This window comes from Emys orbicularis, chromosome 5 (genome assembly GCF_028017835.1).
Source record: "Emys orbicularis isolate rEmyOrb1 chromosome 5, rEmyOrb1.hap1, whole genome shotgun sequence".
Classification (NCBI taxonomy): Eukaryota; Metazoa; Chordata; order Testudines; family Emydidae; genus Emys; species Emys orbicularis.
The window spans coordinates 138,101,342-138,124,427 of NC_088687.1; the positions used below are offsets into that span (position 1 = coordinate 138,101,342).

General features: G+C 46.9%; 1 protein-coding gene across 1 annotated transcript; it reads right to left on the minus strand.

Moving 5' to 3' along the window:
- Positions 1-741: 741 nt before the first annotated feature.
- Positions 742-5,509, minus strand: LZTS3 (leucine zipper tumor suppressor family member 3). Its single transcript, XM_065405622.1, has 3 exons — positions 5,060-5,509; positions 3,075-3,905; positions 742-1,452 (listed from the first exon to the last, which is right to left on the minus strand). The coding sequence occupies exons 1-3, from the start codon at positions 5,507-5,509 to the stop codon at positions 742-744; spliced, it is 1,992 nt and encodes a 663-aa protein (XP_065261694.1).
- Between the last annotated feature and the right edge of the window lie 17,577 nt (positions 5,510-23,086).

Here is a 23,086-nt window from a genome sequence, read left to right on the forward strand (position 1 = left end):
CAAGAAGTGGAAGGGGACGTGAATGTAAATAGCAAAGCGAAAGCACAGCATGTTTTCGGAACCTCAAACGCAACTCTCAGTTCATTTTGGGCAGCGGTTGGTGTTGGCTCATTGTACCTCAACTGGCTTATTCTAGCCCCTAGTGACATCATGGACCTTGGCAATTGTTAGCAATGCATTTGCTATAGAGACTTATTTGAATAGGGTCAAAGCCTGGTTTCACTGAAGTCAATGGCAAACCTCCTACTGACTTCACTGGATTAGGCCGTCAGACAAGTATCATCAATACCGTGACGTGCTGAACTGCACGGTTCTTCTGATCCCCAGAGATTTGCTCTATTAGCCAATGTGGCTAAAATGCCCTGAAAAACCCTGTCACTTTGCACTGTTTTGCTGCATGAACTGATAGGGGGGGGAAAAAACAAATGCAGAGGGCAGGGGAATTGATGATGGTGGAAGGGATGGCAGCATATAGAGAAGTAACAGTCACGGCAGATTCCTAAAGGGCCACTGGGCCCTTCCTAGCTGTACTAGGAGAAACTGATGTAGCATCATCAATAGTATAACAATGTACATCCACGGTTAGTTTACTTACAGAGCACTGAGGAAGAGAGTAAGGGTGGGGGGTTCGGTGCATTCACACCTCTGGTAAAATAGCACATTATTCTTAGGAAGATCACTGGCTGGAGTAGGTAGTACATGCACAGTAATAAAAATTACTTTTATTGACTTGGTCCCTTGTTAGATCTCAGTGGACTCTATTCGCTCCAGCCTGGATGGAGTCCATGGTTTTTTCTCCTCGGTGTAAGGCGGGCTGGTAGCCTTGGTGGTCATCTCATTCACCTTGTGCTCCAGGAGCTGGTTCTTCTGGTACATCTCCACGTAGTTCAGCTGTAACTGCTTCTGGTATTTGATCACCTTCTCCTTCTCCTCCTGCCACGTGCGCCGCTCCTCCTCAAAGTCCATCACCTGCTGCTCCCGCTGCTGGCGCTCCAGCTTCAGCTCCGTCTGGAGCCGCTCAACCTCCTTCTTCAGGGCAATGACACTGTCCTCGTTCTGGCGCTTCATCTTGGCCTCATCGCTCTCACATGCCAACGGGTCCCTTAGTTTCTCGGTGAGCTCTGCATTGAAATGGCCATGGTGCCCCATGCTGGCCAGCGTCTGCTTCAGGCCAGAGACCTCCAGCTCACAGTGGTTGAGTTTTTCCCTTAGCATCTGCACCTCATTCATCTTTCTCTGCAGCTCATTCTCGCAGATCTCCAGGTTGACAGTCTTGGAGCTGTAGGAGTCTTTCAGGGTGACGATCTGCTCTTCCTTCTCTTTCAGGAAGTTCTTACCTTCTTTGAGCTGAGTCCGCAGCCCCACTATCTCGTTCAGTTTCTGAGAGACGTCAGCTTGTGAATCCTTCAGTTGTTGCTTGAGTAGTGAGATCTCACCAGCTTTCTGGCACACCTGGAAGAGCAAGTGAGAGCTATTCACAAGAGCGCAACATGTGCAAATGGCAATTTTCAGTGGCTTATAACTTGGCCAAATCAGAGGCTTTTCATGGGATAAGCAGGGGGGAACTCCTTGACCCCAGAATTATCCCTTCTAAATTTTTTTGTTCCCACTCCAGTGCACGGGGGTGATAGAGCTCTTCAAAAACCAACCAACCAACCAACATTAGGGCTAGGGTTGCTAATTTTGGTTGGATGTATTCCTGGAAGTTTCATCACATGACATAATATTTAATTAAAGATTAAACTTTAATTCCTGGAGGCTCCAGGACAATCCTGGAGGGTTGGCAACCCTAATTAGGGCAAACATGTTAACATTGGCAAAACTACTTCCTTTTGGCTAACTTTGTTCTTGGAAATGGCTGATTCATGTTTGCCGAAGCTTACTTCTAAAAATAGTCAGCCTGAGGCAGAGACCAGGAATGGAAAATTTCAGCCTGAAATGTTTAAGTTTGGTAAACGTGTCAGCAACTGAAAACTGGGTCTGATAATGGAAAGTATTAGGAAGCCTTAACTATAGGCATCACTGCCAACTCTCTCTCTCTCTCTCTCTCTCTCTCTCTCTCTCAAATAAAAAAACAAAGCATTTGAGCTGTGAATTCAAGGGTTTGTTTGTTTAAACACAGAAGTTCTACCAGTTTAGTTTAAATCAGTTTAAAAACTGATTTACTTAAAGTGGTGCAAACCCCTATGTGGACACAACATCAGTTTAAACCTGACATACATCAGCTTAGCTATCACCTACCAGCTGAACCAACATAAACCAGATTTAACTCAACTAAAGAGAGTGCACGTACAAAGTTGCACTGGTTTAACTGAAATCAGTTTAAAAAGAGATCACGGCTTTAGTTAATCCAGAGCAACTCGGTGTGTGGACGAAGCCTTGGCTGTATTACCACATGCCATAGAACAGATCAGAAGAAGCTTCCAAATCCGGATGTAACAAGGATTATAATAATTGGCACCAGTTATTGATGGTGGTTGTGCCATTCTCACAACCTCTCTGCCGCCAATGGGAATAAGGTAAAAGATGTTGACAGAGATAAAAGGCAAATGGGCACAATGGAAACCCCCATTTCTTTTCCCACCAGTTCATGCACTTCTAAAATGCTTCATGAACCCTAGCTCACAACATCTCTATGGGATTATCACCCCACTGGGGAAAATAAGGCACAAAGAGAGGTTCTATGATTTAAGAGTAGGGAGGCTGGGAAGAGAATCCAGTAGGCTAGGGTCCCACTGTTCTGCTGTGGCCACAAGCCAACGTGTCTACTAATCTTTGATGTTGAGCAATTATTTATTCATGCCCAGATTGCTTGGGCAAGGTATCCTTCAGTCCATTAGATACCGGAGGATTTTATCTGAGTTTGGCCTCTTTGTTGTACTCGATTAACTAAATGTTTTTTGATCCAGCAAAGCACTTGATCGTGTGTTTAGCTTTAGGCATGTGAGAAGCCCCCCTGAAATTAGTGTTCCAGTGCTTTGCTGGATTGGGATCTATGTTAGCATGGACTGATGCTTTCACTCCCCAGTCACTGGTGTAACTAGTATAATGCTGTGATTTTGCTGGGCCCTTACCTCCCACTTGGTTTCTTCAATCTTGGGAAGAAACTCAGCCTGTTCTTTCTTGAAAGCCACAAATTTTTTCTCCAGCTCTTCTCGCTGCTGGAGAAGTTGCCCTACATCATCCTGGAGCTTTTTTTTCTCTTGCTGGAGCTTGAAGATCTGGAGCTGCAAGGCCTGTTGAGCCCGCTGGGCCTTCTTGGAGACCTGCTGCAGTTTATTTGCATAATTTTGCCTGAGGTCCTCCATTTCACGTTCCCAGATCTTTTGCTTCTCCTCAAACACTTGGAAGATGGCAGCCTCGCTTTTGTCCAGGTTTCTTCTCATCTGCAAGACCTCCTGCTCCTTCTCCCACAGCCTGTCCTCCAGGTCCTGGATAACGTCATCTGTCGAGGGTGAATGGAAAGGCATTGTTTCATTCAGATGGTTGAGCCTATTGAAAGAAGTAGTACTCTTGCTTGAAGACCGTCCACTGTCTGAGGTAGATATTCCATTGTATCCCACTATGTTCTTATCTACATAGGTTGTGCCAATGCGGTTTATGTGACTAGTTGAAGCACTCATTGGGCCAACGTGCTGACTGTAGCCCGTCCCGTAAGTGGGCAAGCTCGTCAAAGAGTTACGGCCAGAATCGGAAAGACCTCCCACTTGGTTTGTAGTCCTATTAAGGCTGGTCTTCTCCAGTCCGCTTTTGCCTGCAGATGGGCTATTGCTGTTGGTGTGATTCAAACTCTTTCTGTTCTCTGTTATTCCATTGTTCTGCGGCGGGCAGAGATTCTGCATGGAATGGAAGTTTTTAGGAACTACTGGTTTAAAGGCTGAAGGTCTAACTAAGGGCTCATTGCTCTGCAAAGGAAAAAAGAATCACACATCAAACGTAGTCAGGCTTTGTAACAATACACAAAAGCTAACGGGACTGATCCAGAGCTGGGGTAAATCAGTGTAACTCTATAGGCTTTGTTAGAGTCAATGGAGCAACACTGACTTACCCCAGCTTAGAATCAGGCCCCATGGTTTTCTACTGCTCAACTTTAAAAGACAATGTAGCTTTTTGGATTTCATATTTGACAGACATCATGAGTAACTACTGCCAGCGCTGTGCTCAAAGCACTCCATTCCCCCTCTCAATCTCTCTCGCTCTGTGACTGAACTGAATCAGAATTTGTTCCAAGATCCTATCATCATCCTTTTACACTCTATTCAGGTGATCACCATTTTCTTCTCTGTAAGAGAAAAAGGTGTCATCCTCCCATGGTTCAGAGTTGTTTGACAGCCCAGATAGAAATTGCTCCTTGTTGAGCATTATCTTCAAGTTCCATGGTGCTATTTGTTGCGTCAGACTATGTTTTGAAAGGCTTTTCTTTAGTCAATAAGGGTGTGTTTTTAAAAGGAATATACCCCCTTTTATTGAAAACTAAAGTAAGCCCTTGGACTAGTATGGAAAAAACTTTAGCGATGGCAATTATTTGCTCTGATAAAGCTCAGTGAAATTAATGGCAGTCTTTCAACTGACTTCAGTAAGCTTTGGATTGGACCCACATAGAGCCTTTCACTGGAGGATCTCAAAATACTTCAAATATCAGTTCAGCACAGCAAGGTGAAGGGACTTGTCCAAGGTTTCACAGCCAGGCCTGACCCATAAAAGTCTAGCTTCTCTGTTGCCATTAGCCAACTCTCTACATGGAGGCGTACATATGTGACACCTGCACAGGCTCCTAAATCCCTTTTGAAAATGGTATTTCAGCTCCTAATTCACAGAGACATTGCAATGCTAAGAATGTCTAAATACCTTTAAAAATCTGGACCTAACAGTAGCCTAGCAGTGAAAGACTCATTACCAATCCCACGAGTTCCCAGAAGGTAAAGTTTTACTCTGCTCAGACCACTAAGAATTACAGACCAAGACCTGTCCTGTTCTCTCTGCTTCACTGTCTGGATTTGCATCACTGGACTTATGCCTTGCAAGCATCACAGGACACCAAGGTATAACGGAATCTTACCTGGTCCAATTTGCCAGAGACCGGCAATATCTTTGGTGGGTTACTGGGTTCTCTGTACTGGGGAGGAGGCGGCAGGTTTTTCTCGTTGTTGGTGGTAACGTTCCCACAAATGTCTGTCTTCATCTTCTCACTCTTGCGCAGGTCCCCATTGATGTAGAGGGAGTTGGAGATCTTCTCTGACTTGTAGGTCTTCTCCTCCCCGGAGTAACGGTTAGAGATCTCCCGTGTGGAATAGCCATTCCGCGAGCCATCAGCCTGCCTGCTGCTGCTCTGAGTCCTGGTTCCCACGCTCTTCATCGCAAACTCTTGCTCATTGGCGACTCCGCTGCCCACGCTTCCCATAGTGTTTTGGGAGGCAGATTCAGAGGGCCTGGAGGCAAACGAGTGGAAGGTGTCCTGGCTCTGGTAGCTTGGGTCACTAAGAACAGACAGGGTCTCTAACTTGGCCATGACAACTCAGAGGTGAAGTTGAGGCACGAGTCAGTGGCACTGAAAGAGAGGAAAAGAAGAGTGTTACTGGATTGCCTTTATTTGCTATCTTCCCTTTGCTCAGCACTGAACACAGAGGAGCAAATGTGTCTCTGAGCACATGGGCTGTGTGTGCTGGGGCAGGAATACTCCCCTCCCAGCCTGCGGAGCGGGACAGCTACTGCTCTGCACCTGCTCCGGTGACCGTGTTAACTCCCATGACGGCTGAGACCCTGCTTCGCCGGTGGGAGGCAATGGCTGGTGGATTCCGCTAGCAGCAGATCCACTGACTCTGCTCCTCTCCTAATCTGCCCCTGCCCAGTTCTGTGTGCCTCTATGGGCAAGAGCATGCTGGAAGCCCTGCTGCATAGGTTCCCCAAATCCTGTCTATCCCCATGCAGCAGAATTGCTCTGGTTCCTCTCCATCTGGGGATCTTAGGGCTGTGTTCACCGGAGCTGGAGGAGCAGGAAGTGTGCTGTAGCAGGCATGTGTTGCAGCGCTGCCCAACAGCACTCTACTGGGGGTTGATAGGTTTAAGGTGACCCAGCTACCGAGTCACTGCTGCAATATCTCTCAGGTCAAAATAACCTCATACAGTCACTGCAGATGGAACATTCCTCCATGGAGGTCCCACCTGGTCCATCACGGGGCCTGGGTGGAATTGTTCCCTCCAGTAAATTCTCTAGTATGGTTTGAAATGTCCTAAGTGATGGCACTTCCACCACCTCCCCGGAGAGACTAAATGTGAGCTGTAGGAGGCTGTGGAATAAAAACCTTTTCCCCCACAACAGTTATACTAAAATTTTCCTTGACAAATTTTTACTCTCTTTATCCCTAAACATTCTCCCTTTGATCACCCTAAACAAGCCCTGTCCCCTTTGGCTGTTTACCCTTCATACGCTTGCAGATGCTTATCTTGTTCCTCCTCGTTATTGCTGAAGCCAAGCTATTGGTATTTAATTCTTTCCTCCCATGTCGGTTTCTCCAGCCTGGTAAACATTTGTGTGGCTTTCCTCTGAATTCCCTCATATTTATCACCATTAAATGTAGCCAGAGTGCTCTAGGTGTGCATGCACCAGTCCTGAACCTCCAGCCCCAGAAGACCATCTCCATCCTCTCTCCAATGCAGGCATCTCACTTGGAACATCTTCATACTAAGTGATTGGCCAAAGAGATGACCTCATGGCTACATTCCAGGTCACAGGGGAGTTCTTTAAATCAATGCTTTGAGCCTCTAGAGTGACAAACTATGGACTGTGTTTTCAAAAACAACTAGTGATTTTGGATCCCTCACTTTTTGGGTCCTCAACATGAGGGACATTAAATGGGCTGGGTTTTCAGAGGGCAGCTGGTCAGCAGTGTATGGAAATCAGGCCCTCTTTAAAAGTGTCTCAAGTTGGGTACCCAAAATCACTAGTAATTTGAAACTTTAGGCTTATGACCTTTATTGATCACATCTGCACTACACAAGCATCCAAACTATGCTAAATAAGCTCCCAAAGTTCTGCCCCAGCATGCACGGGGTGGGTGTAAAGACTGGGATGTACTTTTTAGCCTTAGTCTCTGGTTATGATCCTGGTCAGACATCTAGATGTGCACCCCCAGGGCATCACAACCCATGCTCAACCAGATACTGAAGACATGGCCAACCCATAAAATACAAAGCCCTAAAACGGGTCACTCTAGATTTTGTCTGAATAGGGTTTCTGGGAGGATGATAGTGTTATACTTGATGACAACACCGGGTTTTCTATTCATTTCAATCACTAGTTAATTCAATCCAGCACCTCATCAGTATGAAATCATTTCAATAAAAAACAAAACAAAACTGAAATTCCTTTATTTTGATCACCCTACTGGTTATTATTGGAGAATTTGATCCAATACTAGCTGTGGGCAGTTGTTTATTAGAAGAGAAGGCCAATATTCTGAATGTGAGGGCAGAAGAAAAATCACAAAGAAGAGCCATGTGACAATAATCTGAGCCTGATCCCCTTAGTCATTAAAGTCAATGGAAAGCGTCTCATTGTCTTCAATGACTAGTAGGCCAGATCTTATAGAACTATATGCTGTTATCCAGACAGACACTGATCCCATTTCACTGAAAAGCCACCAATTCTCCACTACCTTACACTCACTGTAGTCATTCATGGTTGTACGAAGGGGGTGTAATGTACTACCAAGCCTGATTTCTTCATTCTGTGCACCTTGGAAGTCGTGTTTCACTTTCGCAGGTGTAAACGGCAACATGGAGTGGGCAGGGCAATGGAGAATCAGGCTCCTGGATTTCATTCTGACTGAGCATGGCGGGGCCTGTCAAAAGCACTGCCAAGAGTTTTGCAAGCTATGATACGCACCCGACTGGTCATTGGCTAACAAGAGCAGATGCTTATTCCAATCAAAATGATGGGAAATGGAGGTGGTAGAAATAAGAGGGAGACACTAATCAAAATAGAAACTGGGTCAAATCCCAAGGGCCTGCCTCGTTTCTTCACTCTGGTAAATTCCTACCCACCTCAAGTTTTGCTTGACTATGCACTGATCAAGCACTTCAGGGTCTGTCCCACGAGAGGTGCATTAGGTGCTTTGCAAACAGTAAGACGACAAGGTCCCAGTCCTGAAGAGCTTAATTATACTTGGCACTTCCATAGTACCTTTCATCCAAGGATCTCAAAAGCACTTTACAAATATTGGGTCAGATCCTCAGCTAATGCAAATCAGCCGCACCTGACTTCAGTAGAGTTATACTGATTTACACGAGCTGAGAATCTGGCCTGGCCTGCAATTAAACCTTGCAACATCTGAGAGAGAGAGGCAAGGCCGGTCTTTTGTTGCAGGGGTCTTCAGTTCTAGGTTTTCCAGGCTAAAACCTAGTGTTGATCGTGGGTGGACGTGGACTGGCTGTAGGGAGTGCAGTAATCCAACCTCAGGGCATCCTGGAGAGGTTCCCACCCCGTACAGTGGAGATAATGATGCCGACCCACCCTGGAGATCCTCAATGGAAAGTACCATGTGAGTCTGATCTGTTAATAGCAGCTCGGTGACACAAAGGATCAGACCATGCTGGGGTCTCAGTGGGAGGTTTCGTTCTCCCAGGGTGTCATTGTGAGGTTAGCCCTCCCCCAAGCAAAATAGGACAATCGGTTTTATTTACTTTGGCGAGCCAGCTTAGGTCTAAAGGTCGGCTCCGATACAGCAACTCCTACGCTCCCAAGTGTCCCCTGTTATCACAGCACACTCACGGGTCTGGTTATTTGCACTAAAAATGGAATGGAAAAATAAAAGGTTACAATAAGGTCCATGATTTTGGACTTTTCTTTTATTCAACTGTATTTCTAGAGACTGCCCTTTGCGTCGCCACCACCCTCCCCGGGCTCTGCTCTGAAAAGGTGACCTGATCAAACCGCAGCCCTGCACGTTACACCCCCTTGGGCTTGATCCTGCCTAGGGCAGGTGAGCAGAATTGTGCACCTAAGCACAGGAGAAAAACCGGTGAACCGGGTAGGGGACCAAGATCACATATTAATGAGATTGGTGCCAGGTGGCTGTCAAGTTATGAGGCAAGGGCTTAGCTAAAAGCTTCCCAACAGCATGATGATGAAGAAGATGCTCAAACCTGTACCCTGCCCATATTTTAACCCTGTGCTCTTGCGAGTAAGGGTACAAAGGCATGCGAGGATTCCGATCTGGGGTTCTGGTTCAGGTCAGTCTCTCATTGTGTCCTGTTAGTAAAAGCTTCAGGTCTTTCCTGTAAATAATCTCACCCTGATAGCTTTAAGCAAATAAAAGATCCCCAGCTCCTATACAGAAATCCAGTCTGAGAGTACAATGGGCAGAATATATTTCAAACAGCAAACCCTGGACAGGGGAGGTGACACAAGGTTAGCGGTAGAATTCCCACCCCTCAATGTGACTTCCAGGCAGTGAGGTGCTGTCACTTTTCACCCAAGGCACAGTCAACCTGTGGAACTCCTTGCCAGAGGATGTTGTGAAGGCCAAGACTATAACAGGGTTCAAAAAAGAACTAGATAAGTTCATGGAGGATAGGTCCATCAATGGCTATTAGCCAGGATGGGCAGTGATGGTGTCCCTAGCCTCTGTTTGCCAGAAGCTGTGAATGGGCAACAGGAGATGGATCACTTGATGATTACCTGTTCTGTTCATTCCCTCTGGGGCACCTGGCATTGGCCACTGTCGGAAGACAGGATGCTGGGCTAGATGGACCTTTGATCTGACCCAGTATGGCCTTATGTTCTTATCGCTGGGATTTATGGGCTGCTGCCATCCAAATGTTAAGTTTTTTGACTTTATGAATTACACCTGTTTGGTGTACCGCTACAGTAAGGCTGGCTCGAGCCAGCTCCGCACAGCAGGGAGGGACGTCACCTCCACCCCCTGACTCATTCAGTTGGCCACTGAGCATGTCTGGGCTGTGGGGGGACACAACCAAAAAAATATAACTCAAAGCGGGGACTCACTTCAAAAAGTTTAAAAACCGCTCAGGGTGCAGACAGGGGGTAGCTGGGGCTGTGTGTAGGCAGGGGGTAGCTCAGGGTGCAGGCAGGGGAATAGCTGGGACTGTGTGTAGGCAGGGGGTAGCTAGGGGCTGTGTGTAGGCAGGGGGTAGCTCAGGGTGTAGGCAGGGGGTAGCTAGGGGCTGTGTGAAGTGAGGGAGTAGCTCAGGGTGCAGGCAGGGGGTAGCTACGGGCTGTGTACAGTTGTGTGTGTGGGCTACCAGTGCTGCTCCTGGCTTGGGGGGGAGGTTTGCCAGCTTCAGCCCCACACCGCTTGCGGCTTCGGGGGCTTGACGGGGTGCTGGTATTAGCCCTGCGCCGCTCCTGGCTGGGGCTGCTGGCTTTAGCCCTGCACTGCTCCTGGTGGGGGTGGGGGTGGGGCTGCTGGCTTTAGCCCCACGCTGCTCCCGGCTTCAGCGCCGGAGCTCGGAGCTCAGAGCCAGCCGTGGGGCTCCGCAGCCCCCCTGAAAGAGCTTGCAGACCCCCAGGGGGCCACGGACCGCTGGTTGAGAACCGCTGATCTAGTCCACTGGAAAGGCAAAACACTGAGCCCTCCAGCCCCTCATTGTTGCAAATCTAAATATACACAGTCATTTTTTAACGGAGTGAAATAAATTAGCACTCGGATCAGCCAGTCCAGTCCCTGGCACTTGTGTAACAGAAAGGCAATGACGACAAGGTGGATATGCAGAAAAAAAAGCCATTAAATAAGTACTGGGCTGGAGGATCTGGTCGAGCACGAAAGCTTAAGTTTATTGTGGGTTGGCTGGCTAAGGGACCATCCCTTATGGACAAACCCTAGAGAAGTGAATAGAGAAGGATACCCTCATTATCAGTGTTTAAACAAGCCTATATGAGTCTATAGTAGGGATATAACACTCTAGGGATTTCAGAGTTATGTCTCCAGCACCCTATTGGTTTAATCTCCACTAAATCCAATGGAATTTTTTCCATAAGAGCACTAAGGAGGGGTGTGAGCAGATGTAATTTCCAACCTGCTCTAAACCAGTGTCCACACACTGGGAAGACTCAAAGCTCACCCCCTTCCTTGGGTTTGTATTTAACAACAAAAAATTAACAATGATATAACAAACTTCTGCTCAAACCTTCTACTCAGGCTTGGCTGCTCCTACGGTTCCTCCCTCAGGACTGCTCAGCCCACACCCTAAGTCCTCTCTCTTTAGGTAGCTGATCCTATTTCTTTAATATCCGGGCAAGGTAATAAGTCACTGGCTTCAAGGAGTCCGCAGAACCCCCTCAGGAAAACACTGGTACAAGGGTGTGTGTGGGGGGGTATAACAGCTACAATGCGCACAAACATTTGAAGGGTGTAAGCTCCAAAGAGCAAGCAGTCATGTAGGGAAACAGAGGTTGGTATTCGGTGTAATGGGATGAAACTGAACTATGGAAAATTTAGACTGAAGAGCAACAAAACCAAAACAAACAAACAAACAAAAAGCATCCAAGCAGTGAGGTGTATTTGACTGCAGATCAGTTTCCGAAGGTACATGGAACCTCTGTTCTTTGAAGCAGGATAACGCTATGGACCATACACTAGTGAACAAACCTGCACCAGTGGGGAGAGAGAACTTGTGATCTACTGTCACAGGGCTTCTCCATTCCAGAGTGGGATTTTCACATCCACGCTGCTTAGCACTGGCCTAACCCTGCTTCCACTGAAGTCAATGGGAGTTTCCCCCCTGAGTTAGATATTGGTGCAAGCAGTATATGTAGCAGTTCATTGCCTTTTGTCCATTCACTTTCACACCGATAGCACTAAGGATTAGGGCCTTCTTTTTCCAGCTAGTCGCGCTGCTTTTGCCCTCGGCTGAAATGGCGTCACAGGAGAAACTGTCTGAACAGCAGGGGAGTCAGGGTTCTCCCCAGAGCTCCCTGGAGCACATGCTTAGCAGTCAGGGAAGGGAGTGGGGGGAGAGTAGGAGTCAGAGGTGCTTGTAAGCGAGCAGTCGCCCTCATGGCGCGCCGTCAGCTCTGTGTTGCTCCGGCCGTGCTAAGCCCAGTACCACATGCGCACTGAACAGAGCTGCAACTCCATGACAAAATGACAGTGAGAGGTGCGTAAGGCGACATGCACCTGGCTGGCAACTCTCCAACGCTCCTCTGCTGGATGTTTGTTCTTTTGCTTGATGAGCCCGGGGGAGCGAAGTGCCTGCCAAGCACTGCTGGGAAATAGTGGTGATCAGCTGCTGCTGCAACAAACTCCGACAGATGAGCTCATCGCAAAGCCAGACACCGACAAACCACTGCCTCATTTCTTCCCAGCTAGAGCTCTCAGCTGACTGAGAAAGAAAAGGCTCAGCGGATTGGTCCAGGGACAGGAACCCTTTCACCCTGGGATTGCCAGGGATTTTAAGTGGCGACTGTGGGATGACAGGTTGGTGACCAGTGTCAAATGAGTTAGTAGCCTCAGTCCAGTGGACAGCTGCCCACATCGCAAAAGACCTCCAGACCGGTCAGAACATTGGCCCCCTTGGCTGTCCCAGTTTAGCGACCGAAAGCGGAGGGACTGAGGGTGCAATTGAAAACCCGCGGCTGGCCTGTGCCAGCTGACTCAGGCTAAGAGGCTGTTCAACTGCAGTATAGCCATGCGGACTCAGGCTGCAGCCCGAGCTCTGGGACCCTCCCACCATACAGGGTCCTAGAGCCCAGGCTCCAGCCCGAGCCTGAATGTCTACACTGCAAATAAACAGCCCGTTAGCCGGAGCCCGAATCAGCTGGGATAAGCCAGCCGCGGGTTTTTAACTGCAGCGTAGACACACTTGAGGTGGCCCTGCCAGTTCAGGGTGGGGACGCTGCACGGTTAAGGCACAAAACATTGTATAAATGAAATGAAAGAGAGCGCAAGTGTATTCACGTTTGTCTTCTCGCCCCCTCCGGACCCAACTATGTCCAGGGTCAGTGAAGAATGCAACGTGTCAGCAGTGATGAAGATGGGGGAGTGCTGGGGACCCTGACCCTGCATTAATGAGAGCACTGCTGTGCAGACACCAACTTGTTGCAGCCCAGCGGCAGAAGCTAGGCCTGAGAGGGATGCCTCATGATCATGATGAGGATCACACCTCAGACACTTCTATTCTATGCCCCTTTTTCACCCTGTGCGCTTCTGACTCCTTTGCAGTGGGGCTAGAGCCTTGCTGCTGCTCAGGGCAAATTAGACTTCACTCACATGTGCTGGTGTAACCATTGCCCAGGCTGACTTGCTGTAGAGCTCGAACCCAAGACCTCTGGATTTAAAAGCATGAGCCTCTACTACTGGAGCGAAGGGTGAGCTGAGGCAGTAGCTGACTCATAAGCCTCTGCAGATGGTGTAGCCACTAGAGGGGGACAAACAACCACAAGGTGTTAGTGTAGGTTACACTGTTGTGCAACAGTTGCATCCACCTCACTGTGCATCACATAAGGCCTCGAGGAAGAACATGACAGGAACTCCATGACAGAGCACTGCCTCACAATAAATCCAGCCGTCTCCTAGGCACTGCAGAGACTTGGTTTGTCACGATCACCCAGGAAAGTGATGCATAAAAAATCAACTGGCTCAAATAAAACTCATCCCATCCTGTGCCTGAGGATTATGCTAATCAGGGAAGACTTTTCATTCAGTTAATTACATGTGTGTTTAGGAGTAATCTTTATTTCAATGACTTTGGAGGATTTTTGGTCTTTATAGGCCGCTTGTCCTTTATGGTATCCCAGCTGCCGGTGGCTGATATCACAGAGTGACTGCAAGGTCCCAGTTCTAGGCCAGGGTAGAGAATGTTACCGACTTCCATGCAAAGTTCTCTATCAAGTGAGCAGGGTTTCGGGGAAGAAATCCAGTTTAGTGTTATCAGCTTTGTAAATTTCATGGTGACATTTACACTGACTTTTTGAGGGCAAGATGAAGTAACCGGAGAGACGCTTTTATCCTTTTAAAAAAAATGGCATGTCAATTTAGTGCTGGTGAAAGAAGCAGACTGTTAACACTCCCCAAGGCAGCTCTCTCGTGCCAGGCAATGTCTAACACAGAGACACTGAAAGCTTGCCCCACACTGCCCTGCAGGGACCACCTTCACAGCCCCAGGGCCCCTTCTGGACTTATCAGTCCGGGTACTTATATGGCCCTCTTCCCTGTAGTATCCGAGTCCTGCCCTGGCCTCTTTACTAAGACTGCTAACACTGTGTGATGGTTTTTGTGACGTGAACCCTTGCTCACTGAGAACTGTCCTGAGACCCACCACCTGACCCCCTATAAGCTACCAGTCTGATGGCCACCACTTTCAATTACCACCATCCTGGGCTGGCTTCCAACTGGCATCAGAGACAAGGGACAGATCCTCAGCTGGTGGAAAAACTATCCTAGCATTAAGTTGAAGGAGCTATGGCAGCTTACACCAGATGAGGAGCTAACCCAAAAGTCAGTGGGTCCTCGAAGCAACCCCCTGAGCCAGCCCACCACGGCCATCAACAAAAGAAACCAGGCCCGGCTCAGGCTAAAGCCCAGGAATCAAACAACAGGGGAGCCCTGCCTCCCTAGAGACTCCTGGCCTCTCTGCTCCTATAAAGCTGCTCTTGGGGGGGGGGTGTCTATCTTTCCACTGAGTCCAGTGAGCAGAGTGCTTGACTCCAAGGGCCTGATTAGGCCTTCAGCCTCCATCCCTACTTTGCATCTCTGCCCTGTCTACCTGGGTGAGGTCTAAGCCAAGAGTTAACTCTTTGCCTGCTGGGATTCAGGTAGGTGCTTGGGGGTGGGATCTGGTTGGCCAGGGCCAGGAAGGGAGCTGGGAGGGATGCTTGGGGGGAGGACCTTGCACATGTCATGTAGCTCTGTGGTGAGAGACAAATGGGACGAGTAGGGAGCTGGGCCCAACTCTGTGGGACAGGAGCCATGGGGTGAATATGGGGTGGGCTCGCTCTCCAACTCCTCCCATCCCCTGGGCAGGACACAACCCATCAAAGCATTTGAGTGGATTTTGTGGCCTTCTCCTACCTTAAAGCTGCCCATCCCTGTGGTAGAGGAAAAGCCACAGGCCTTGTCAACACGAGGGCAAGTAGCAGACCCCAGGCCCATAACATGCGGCTGAACGACATCCATTCAAAGTTACTCTCACCACCACTCTCTGCTCGGTGGGCACCCAGAAAGAAGCCAACACCCGAGCCCCTCACACATAGTGACCGACAGCCAGCCCTTGTTCAGAGCCAGATTCTGTGCCCTTCCTTCGGCAATTCCACTGACTGCTCCTGGAGTAAAGCGCTATTCACCGAAACGAGCCCTCTGGTTGGAAAACACAAACACCTACTTCTTGAAACATTTCAAAATAGCCAACACGTTTTTGCTTTGAAGGGTTTGAAAGGGACGCCTCTCCCTCCCACTTTTTCTTTTTTTTTTTTTTTAAGTATGAATTTTTCCTCTGGAATTTTAATGGAAAACATGAAGACTGGTATCAAAATGGCTGTTGATATATTTGTTTCTGAAAAGTCAAGTTTTGGCAAATGAAGCATTTTGAAATCTCTGTCGGTAACCTTTTGAACAACAGACTTTGAAGAGAGTATAAAAAGCACTCCATTTTCCACAGAGAAATTGAAAAACTTCAAAAATGTTGATGACGGTTTATGCAAAAATTTTGTTTTGGAAAAAAGTAATTTTTTAAGGGAAAAAAATTGGTTTGGGGAAAAAAAAAAAAAAAAAAAAAAAGACCAGCTTTGATTTTAGGTCAGTTTTTACCTCAGTCCTTCCTCAGACAAAGTCCCATGAAGAGAAGACTGAGGTTAAAACTAATTACCTCACTCTTTGGCCCTGTTTGGTTGATTTGTCTCCTTTTGGGATCACAGATGAGTGTATAACAGTCCTTCCCAGAGAACACCCTGCTCATTAAATACCATAACAGATGCTGTCTTGCAGTGTTCCATACCTCGCTGGCAAAAAACAGAAACACAGTTCACATGAGATTCCCAACCTGATTTCTTAAGCAGAGAGGCTCAGATAAGCTTCAGATCAGCCTATGAATCTTGGGATGGTTACCTCAACTATCCCAAACCTTCATGCAACACAGCTTTGATGTTAGTCACTGAGGAGAGAACTTTTGCCTTCGTTACAAATTTTTGCTGGAGAAAAAAAGAAAGATTTCATGAGGCTAATGGCTTTTTAATGAACTTGGTGTCGGCTGCAGTGGAGTTTGCTCACATCTGCTGAGAACAGTGGACAGAAGGCCTGTCTATGGCATTTCAATAAAATAACGCCTTACATATGCCCAGGAATGGGATGGTATACCATTGACCTCTAGTGGATGGAATAAGAACTGCTCAGCCATGGGTCACGGGCCTTATACTGTTAATAGCTGCAGAGGATTCCCCTTTAACACAAGTATTAGGGGGACTGTGCTATTGGAATAGGAAGGAGAGACTCTGTCCTTGCAATTGTCATCAAACTCCATGGTTGCATACCATGAATTTCTTGAGTGGCAACAGAGAGGTCACAAGTAACCAACCAAAAACTTCATTCAATTCCAGCGTAGTGCTTCAAAAGAAGCACCATTAAACACAGCCTTAAAAAAACCCCAGAATTCAAATATGGAACTCACAAGCAGAGTTTACATAAACAATTCTGATACAAGGCTTAATTCTCAGTTCAGGCACACAGACCATTACGTGCAAAAATCCTCAGTCATCAGCACCCAAATAACCCTCTCTCTACCCCTGCAATAAGGACATGTCTGATCTTAAATTGCCTTTAGCAGCCTAGGGCCAGATCCTCAGCTAGTATAAATCAGTGTAGATCAAACTGAGGATATGGCCCATTAAACTGTAATGTAGTTAATTATTTTTGTTATTTTTCATACAAAGATTGTAAAAAGTTTGAGCTTTCATCCAACCATGTGCGGTCTACAAAAATGAAAAAAAGTTACCTGAACTGTTAAAGGCTACCCGGATATCATCTATCTATTTAATCCCATGTTTCTTTATAGAACCCGCTCAAAAGTCATATATAAATATATAAAACAATAATTTTCTTCCTACTGTACAAAATAATTATAAGGAAAACATAATTAGGGACAAGACTACGGTATGACCAAAGTAAACTCTGTCAAATCATTAAGAGGTTTGTGAGTTACATTAAGACAGGAATTGGCCGTGCCATAACGAACTAGCAAACTTGATAATATATACATCCAAACAGTCTCTTGGGCAGTAAATTAACTATTAAATCTCAAACATCAGCCATTTAATTGCAAGAGGAATGGGAGGGAAAAAAAGTTGGACTCGCTCCACTCAAAAATTCAAAACAGGTAATTTATAATGGATTATAACTCCAACTAATTACAGAGTTACTTGTAGATTAATTTTGGACCTGATCCAACACCCCTCAAAGTACATGGAAAGACTGTTATTGACTTAACTGGAGCTGGATCAGACTCTCTGATCCTGCAAATACTTCTTCATATGCTTGACTTTACTCATGTGAAATATTCTATTGGCTCCATTGGGACTACTCACAAGAGTAGAGTTAAGTATATGCTTAAATCTTTGCAGGGTTGGGCCCTAAGTGCTGTACGTTTAGGGAAGTTACACTAAATTATTCAAACAAAGAAATTTAAAGCCTCTTTTTGGTGTACGTCTCTAGGCAACCCTAACTATGGGGGTGCTGTGGTGCCTCCATAATTTATACTGCCTACTATGTTCATAAATAGCTCTCATATCTATGACATGAAAAAGTCTCTTGTGCCATTTAATATCAAGACTGCAGATCTAGAGGCAAATCTGGCTCCGCATATAAATAAATAAAAGAAAAACCGTGGAGTCATGGAGGAGAGATGGAATGCAGAGGTTCCAAAGTCTGTTTGCATCAGGTCAAAAGAACCTATAGCCAGAAAAGCCTCACTTGACTCCACGTGGCCTTCCTCTACCCCTCCCCCACACATCTAGAGCTGTACGAAGCCTTCGCGGTGTTCATTACGTGGGTGAAGTGTCAATGAAAGGTGCCATATTGACAGCCCGGGGGACTGACATTCTGCACTAAGGGCCTTGTCTACAATCAAAAGATGTATAACTGTACTGGTACAGTTAAAGTGGTACACTCCCCCACCTCCAGCATGGACACAGTTTATATATAAGGTGCCTATGCTGGTATAGCGTATTCCCAGAAATGTAGGGTGTATGGGTATAACTGTTTCTTTAAATCAAAACAGCCACACCCCTACATGGAATAGTGATACCAGTACAGAACCAATGTACACACCCGGCTGCCTAATATGGTACAGCAATGGGAGCGGAAATGCAGTATTCTCCCATGCTGTTCCATATACACAACCTTTGCCTGGAACAGTTTCCTCTAGTGGTGGGAGGATAGTGCCTTTTTCATAGCCCACTCATTCCTTGGCTTCGCTTCTGAGACTGCCAGTACGGAGGCTAGTCTGGTTGCCAGTTGATGGTGGGCTTGTGATGTGAACACCTGCATGCTTGAAACTGGATCCAGTCCACCAAACTCTGTTCCCATAGTCACTCAGATACCATGGTGTTGGGAAGCACCTAACGTACACAGACTAAAATACCTGGCTTCTCAAACTACCTCGGAGTGAGTTAACGAGGAAGGGATTTCTGCAGCCGAGTGGCTGGAGGGCTAAAATATCACTATCACTAAGGAGTTACTAGGGACATGATAACTAAGATGTTCAACAAACGGTGCCTAAACTTAGGACTGATTTGCAAACATGCTGAGCACCCAGCTCTCAGCACCTCTCAGGATTTGGTGCTTAGGATGTGATGTAAGGGGCATTTCTTTGTCTAGGTGTGTCACTCACTGAAGGATTAGGAATCTTGGGCATTTAACCAACTGGCTGGGCACTCCTCATCCCTGTCCTTTAAAGCTGCGCTGCTGTAGGGTAGCACGGTGCATATACTCCCTAAATACGGCTACGGCGGAATGCTCCCATTCAAACCACAATCCCCCTTGTTCACACTGGTCAGCGATTAATTCAGTGTGACTACTCACACAAGTAACTGCTCCCCAGTGTGATTACGGGGTTCCCAAGGTATAGCGCAGTCACAGACCATGTTGGTCCCTGTATCTATGCCTGTAGCAATATGCATTCACATTCACTGGGCTAGACCTTATGCTTCCACTAGGGTCTCTTTGTATGACTGGAGTAGCACAAGTTAGCTGCAGATGGGCAGCTGAGAATGTCCCTGGAAGAATAATATTCCTTTGCAAGAGTCTCTTTCACCATCTCTTGCTGTCTGATCTGCTGGGAGTGGAGCTATATATCTGCATGACCAAATATGGCCCTTGCTCTCATGAAAAGAGCACCCAAGAGAGAAGACATCCACCCAAAGACACCAAAACTTGGACAGGTTAATGCATCAGGACTTCAGCCTTCCCATGCAATGCACTCGGGATGATGGCACAGGACAAAGTAACCAAGCCAAGGACTTGAGTGTTTGGAAAACATAATCCCAACTATAAATATAAAATGATGGGGTCTAAATTAGCTGTTACCACTCAAGAAAGAGATCGTGGAGTCATTGTGGATAGTTCTCTGAAAACATCCACTCCATGTGCAGCGGCAGTCAAAAAAGCAAACAGAATGTTGGGCATCATTAAGAAAGGGATAGACAATAAAACAGAAAATATTATATTGCCTCTACATAAATCCACGGTACGCCCACATCTTGAATACTGTGTGCAGATGTCGTCGCCCCATCTCAAAAAAGATATATTGGAATTGGAAAAGGTTCAGAAAAGGGCAACAAAAATGATTAGGGGTATGAAACGGCTTCTGTATGAGGAGCGATTAATAAGACTGGGACTTTTCAGCTTAGAAAAGAGACGTCTAAGGGGGGATTTGATAGAGGTCTATAAAATCATGACTGGTGTGGAGAAAGTAAATAAGGAAGTGTTATTTTTTCCTTCTCATAACACAAGAATTAGGGGTCACCAAATGAAATTAATAGGCAGCAGGTTTAAAACAAACAAAAGGAAGCCTTTTTTCACACAACACACAGTCAACCTGTGGAACTCCTTGCCAGAGGATGTTGTGAAGGCCAAGACTATAGCAGGATTCAAAAAAGAACTAGATAAGTTCATGGAGGATAGGTCCATCAATGGCTATTAGCCAGGATGGGCAGGGATGGTTTCCCTAGCATCTGTTTGCCAGAAGTTTGGGAATGGATCACTTGATGATTACCTGTCTGTTCATTCCCCCTGGGGCACCTGGCATTGGCCACTGTCGGAAAATAGGATACTGGGCTAGATGGACCTTTGGTCTGACCCAGTATGGCCATTCTTATGTTCTTAAAGAAACAAGCTCTCTTGGAAAGTAGGACAATGGGATGGCAGCTCTCACTGCTAATTAGGCCAAGAAAGGAACTGCAAATTACTAGCTGAGTTGAAGTCTGGCTCCTTTGTGCCTGGCTCCCATTGCCATAGTGAAGAAGAAATGAGGGTCACCCCAGAAGAAATGAGGGTTTTCCTGTGGTCAGTTGTGTGAACAGGACAAAAGGCTTGTCTACATGGTGCCCCAGTGCAGTCTATGGGGGTATGAACTGTAGAATGCTCCAGCCACCCCATATAGAACCTGCTGGCATACTTTAAAAGGTACATGGTTTGCACTGATGTAGTCCCGTTTCAAACAGGACTACATTAACATGCACTAGATACCTTTTAGAGTGCACCAGCAGGGTCTACATGGGGCAGTTAGTGTGCGCTAGAAACCACTCCCCCTAGCTTGCACTGACTGCAATGCTGTGTAGACAAGCCCAAAGTGAGGGGAGTCAGGAGCCTGCCTATCAACTGTACATGACATCAAACAAAGGCTTTAATGATATCATCTCCACATTCAGCAAGGCTCCTTCTTTACAGAGATCCCTTGGCTGCCAAATCTGCCTTCTGAGTGGATGAGGCCCTGTGGAAATAGGCTGCCCAGATACCATGGGGATAGACTCATTAGAAATGCCTTGGTAGATAATATAATTGCTGTATAGAGCTTTTCATCCACAGATATAAAAAATGGGCTAGAATCATTAGCCCATCACAGGGAAACTGAGGCATAAAAGGGGGGAAGTAACTCATCCAAGGTCACACACTGAGCTGGTGGCAGAGCTGGGACTAGAAACCAAGTCTGCTAACTCTCAGGCCTGTACACTAGCCACTGAACCACACGGCCTCCCTCCTAGAGAAACAGATCAGAAAAGCAGATCTAGTGTTCCCAGCTCTGCTGGGCCTCATGAGATTCTCCCCACTGACCAGCACATAGAAATTCTTCTGCTTAGGGACCATTCCTCCACTCTGCCTGGTGGAGAGGGGAACGGTGTCTAAGTAGCAGATATCTGGTCTGGAAGGGGGAGGTAGGAGAGGATCTATGTGGTCCCACTCTTCTGCTACAGACTGAGGTGCTGCTGGCTGTTAAAGAAGAATATGATTGATGCATCCCTCGAGCAGAACGGGATGCCCCTGGGAACTGGGCAGGGACAGGACTAGGAACATGGCACAGATGCCAAGGCTGCAGGACCTTTGTTCCTGAATGGATGAACACCCAATTCCTAGGCCTGGCCCTGCAGGGTATAGCACAGAGCTACGAAAAATATCTGGAACTAACCTACCAGCTTGGGGACAGGTGTTTGTCATCTGCACGTCGTACACACCCCTCTCTAGGGCTTTGGGGCTATGCCAGGTTCTTGTCGTCTGGCTAAATGGAATTTATTCGGCTGTAGGCAGTTCCTGGGGAGCCTGACCACTGCCCGGTTGGCACCTTCCCTCCGCAGGGCAGCTCCCCAGAGAGAGAGTGGTCACGAAACTTCACTCTTGGTTGAGGGGAAGGAAGAAAGGCTGGAAAACATTCTGACGAGGGTCCCTAGTGCCCTTACTTTCGGTCACATTTCAAGTACACCCAACGCCATGCCACGGGGGCTGCACAAAACCCCAGATACATAGGGACAGTCACAGGGTCCGTGACTGATATTACAGCAGAGTCTAGAGGCGATATCTGAGATCAGAGTTGCATTGTGCTAGGCACTGTACATTCACGCGTTAAGAGAGAGTCCCTGCACCAAAGACCTGACAATTTAAATAGAGAACATGGGCCCAGGGTGGGAGAAGGGAAGCATGATCATCCCCTTTAACAGATGGGGAATTGAGGCACAGAGATCCCAAAGTCACCCTGGAAGTCTGTGGCAGAGCTAGGAACCGATCCCAAGCCTCCAGAGTCTCAGTCCACAGCCTTTCTACCTTACTCTAGTCTCCTCTCAAAAGCTACTGGGATATAGCTGTTAGCTACATATTTACTGCTTCTAGATCTGAGCCTTAACCACAAGACCATCCGTCCTTCTCTTAGACTTCTATTATCTTTTTTTATCCCATCTTCAAAACGCTAGATGGCTGTGAGAAGCCACTTTTGGAAATGTTGGCCATGATTTTAGGTGCCCAAGTGAGACCCCTTCCCTCCACCAATGCTGCTCTGAACTATGTTGTGCTGAACCCTACAGTTTTTAAACAAGAGTTGACAGATAGATGCTTTTCTAAAAGATCTGCTCTTGGAATTTACTGTGGGGAAGTTCTCTGGCCTGTGTTATACAGGAGGTCAGACTAGATGATCACAATGGTCCCTCTGGCCTTGGAATCTACGAATCTACAACCCAGAACATTTTGCTTGTCTGTTTAGATTGTCCCTTCTGTCTAATAGGTTTTAAGCTTGGCCCACTTTGGAACAGACTTCCCTCCATTATACCACGATGGCAGCCTGAAATAGTCTGAGTTACCCTACGGTGATGCAGGGGAGACCCAGGTGAGAGGGCATCAGAACATACCAGCCAGAAGTCATCTCAGACTGGGAATCAAGACCGGGCCCGGAGGGCAAAGCAACCTGTTAGTGACTGACCTGTGTCTGTGTTGTATCCCATCCGCAGCACACAACTGGACCAAGCATCAGGGAGACAGAGAGAGAGAGAGGTTTTCCATTCACTACAATCCTCGCTCCTGTGTTATGTTTATCTTAACAGCAGGATGCATCCTACAAAAATGACTAAGCCAAAAATCAATATTGAACCAGCTCTTCA

What these genes read in the sequence shown, in the direction of transcription:
- LZTS3 (XM_065405622.1), bottom strand. Translation starts at nt 5,509, where the DNA reads ATGGCCAAGTTAGAGACCCTGTCTGTTCTTAGTGACCCAAGCTACCAG. An exon ending in TCTCTGGCAAATTGGACCAG is followed by an intron (nt 3,906 to 5,059) that starts GTAAGATTCCGT and finishes TTTCCTTTGCAG; the next exon opens with AGCAATGAGCCCTTAGTTAG. An exon ending in TTGAAGAAACCAAGTGGGAG is followed by an intron (nt 1,453 to 3,074) that starts GTAAGGGCCCAG and finishes TTGCTCTTCCAG; the next exon opens with GTGTGCCAGAAAGCTGGTGA.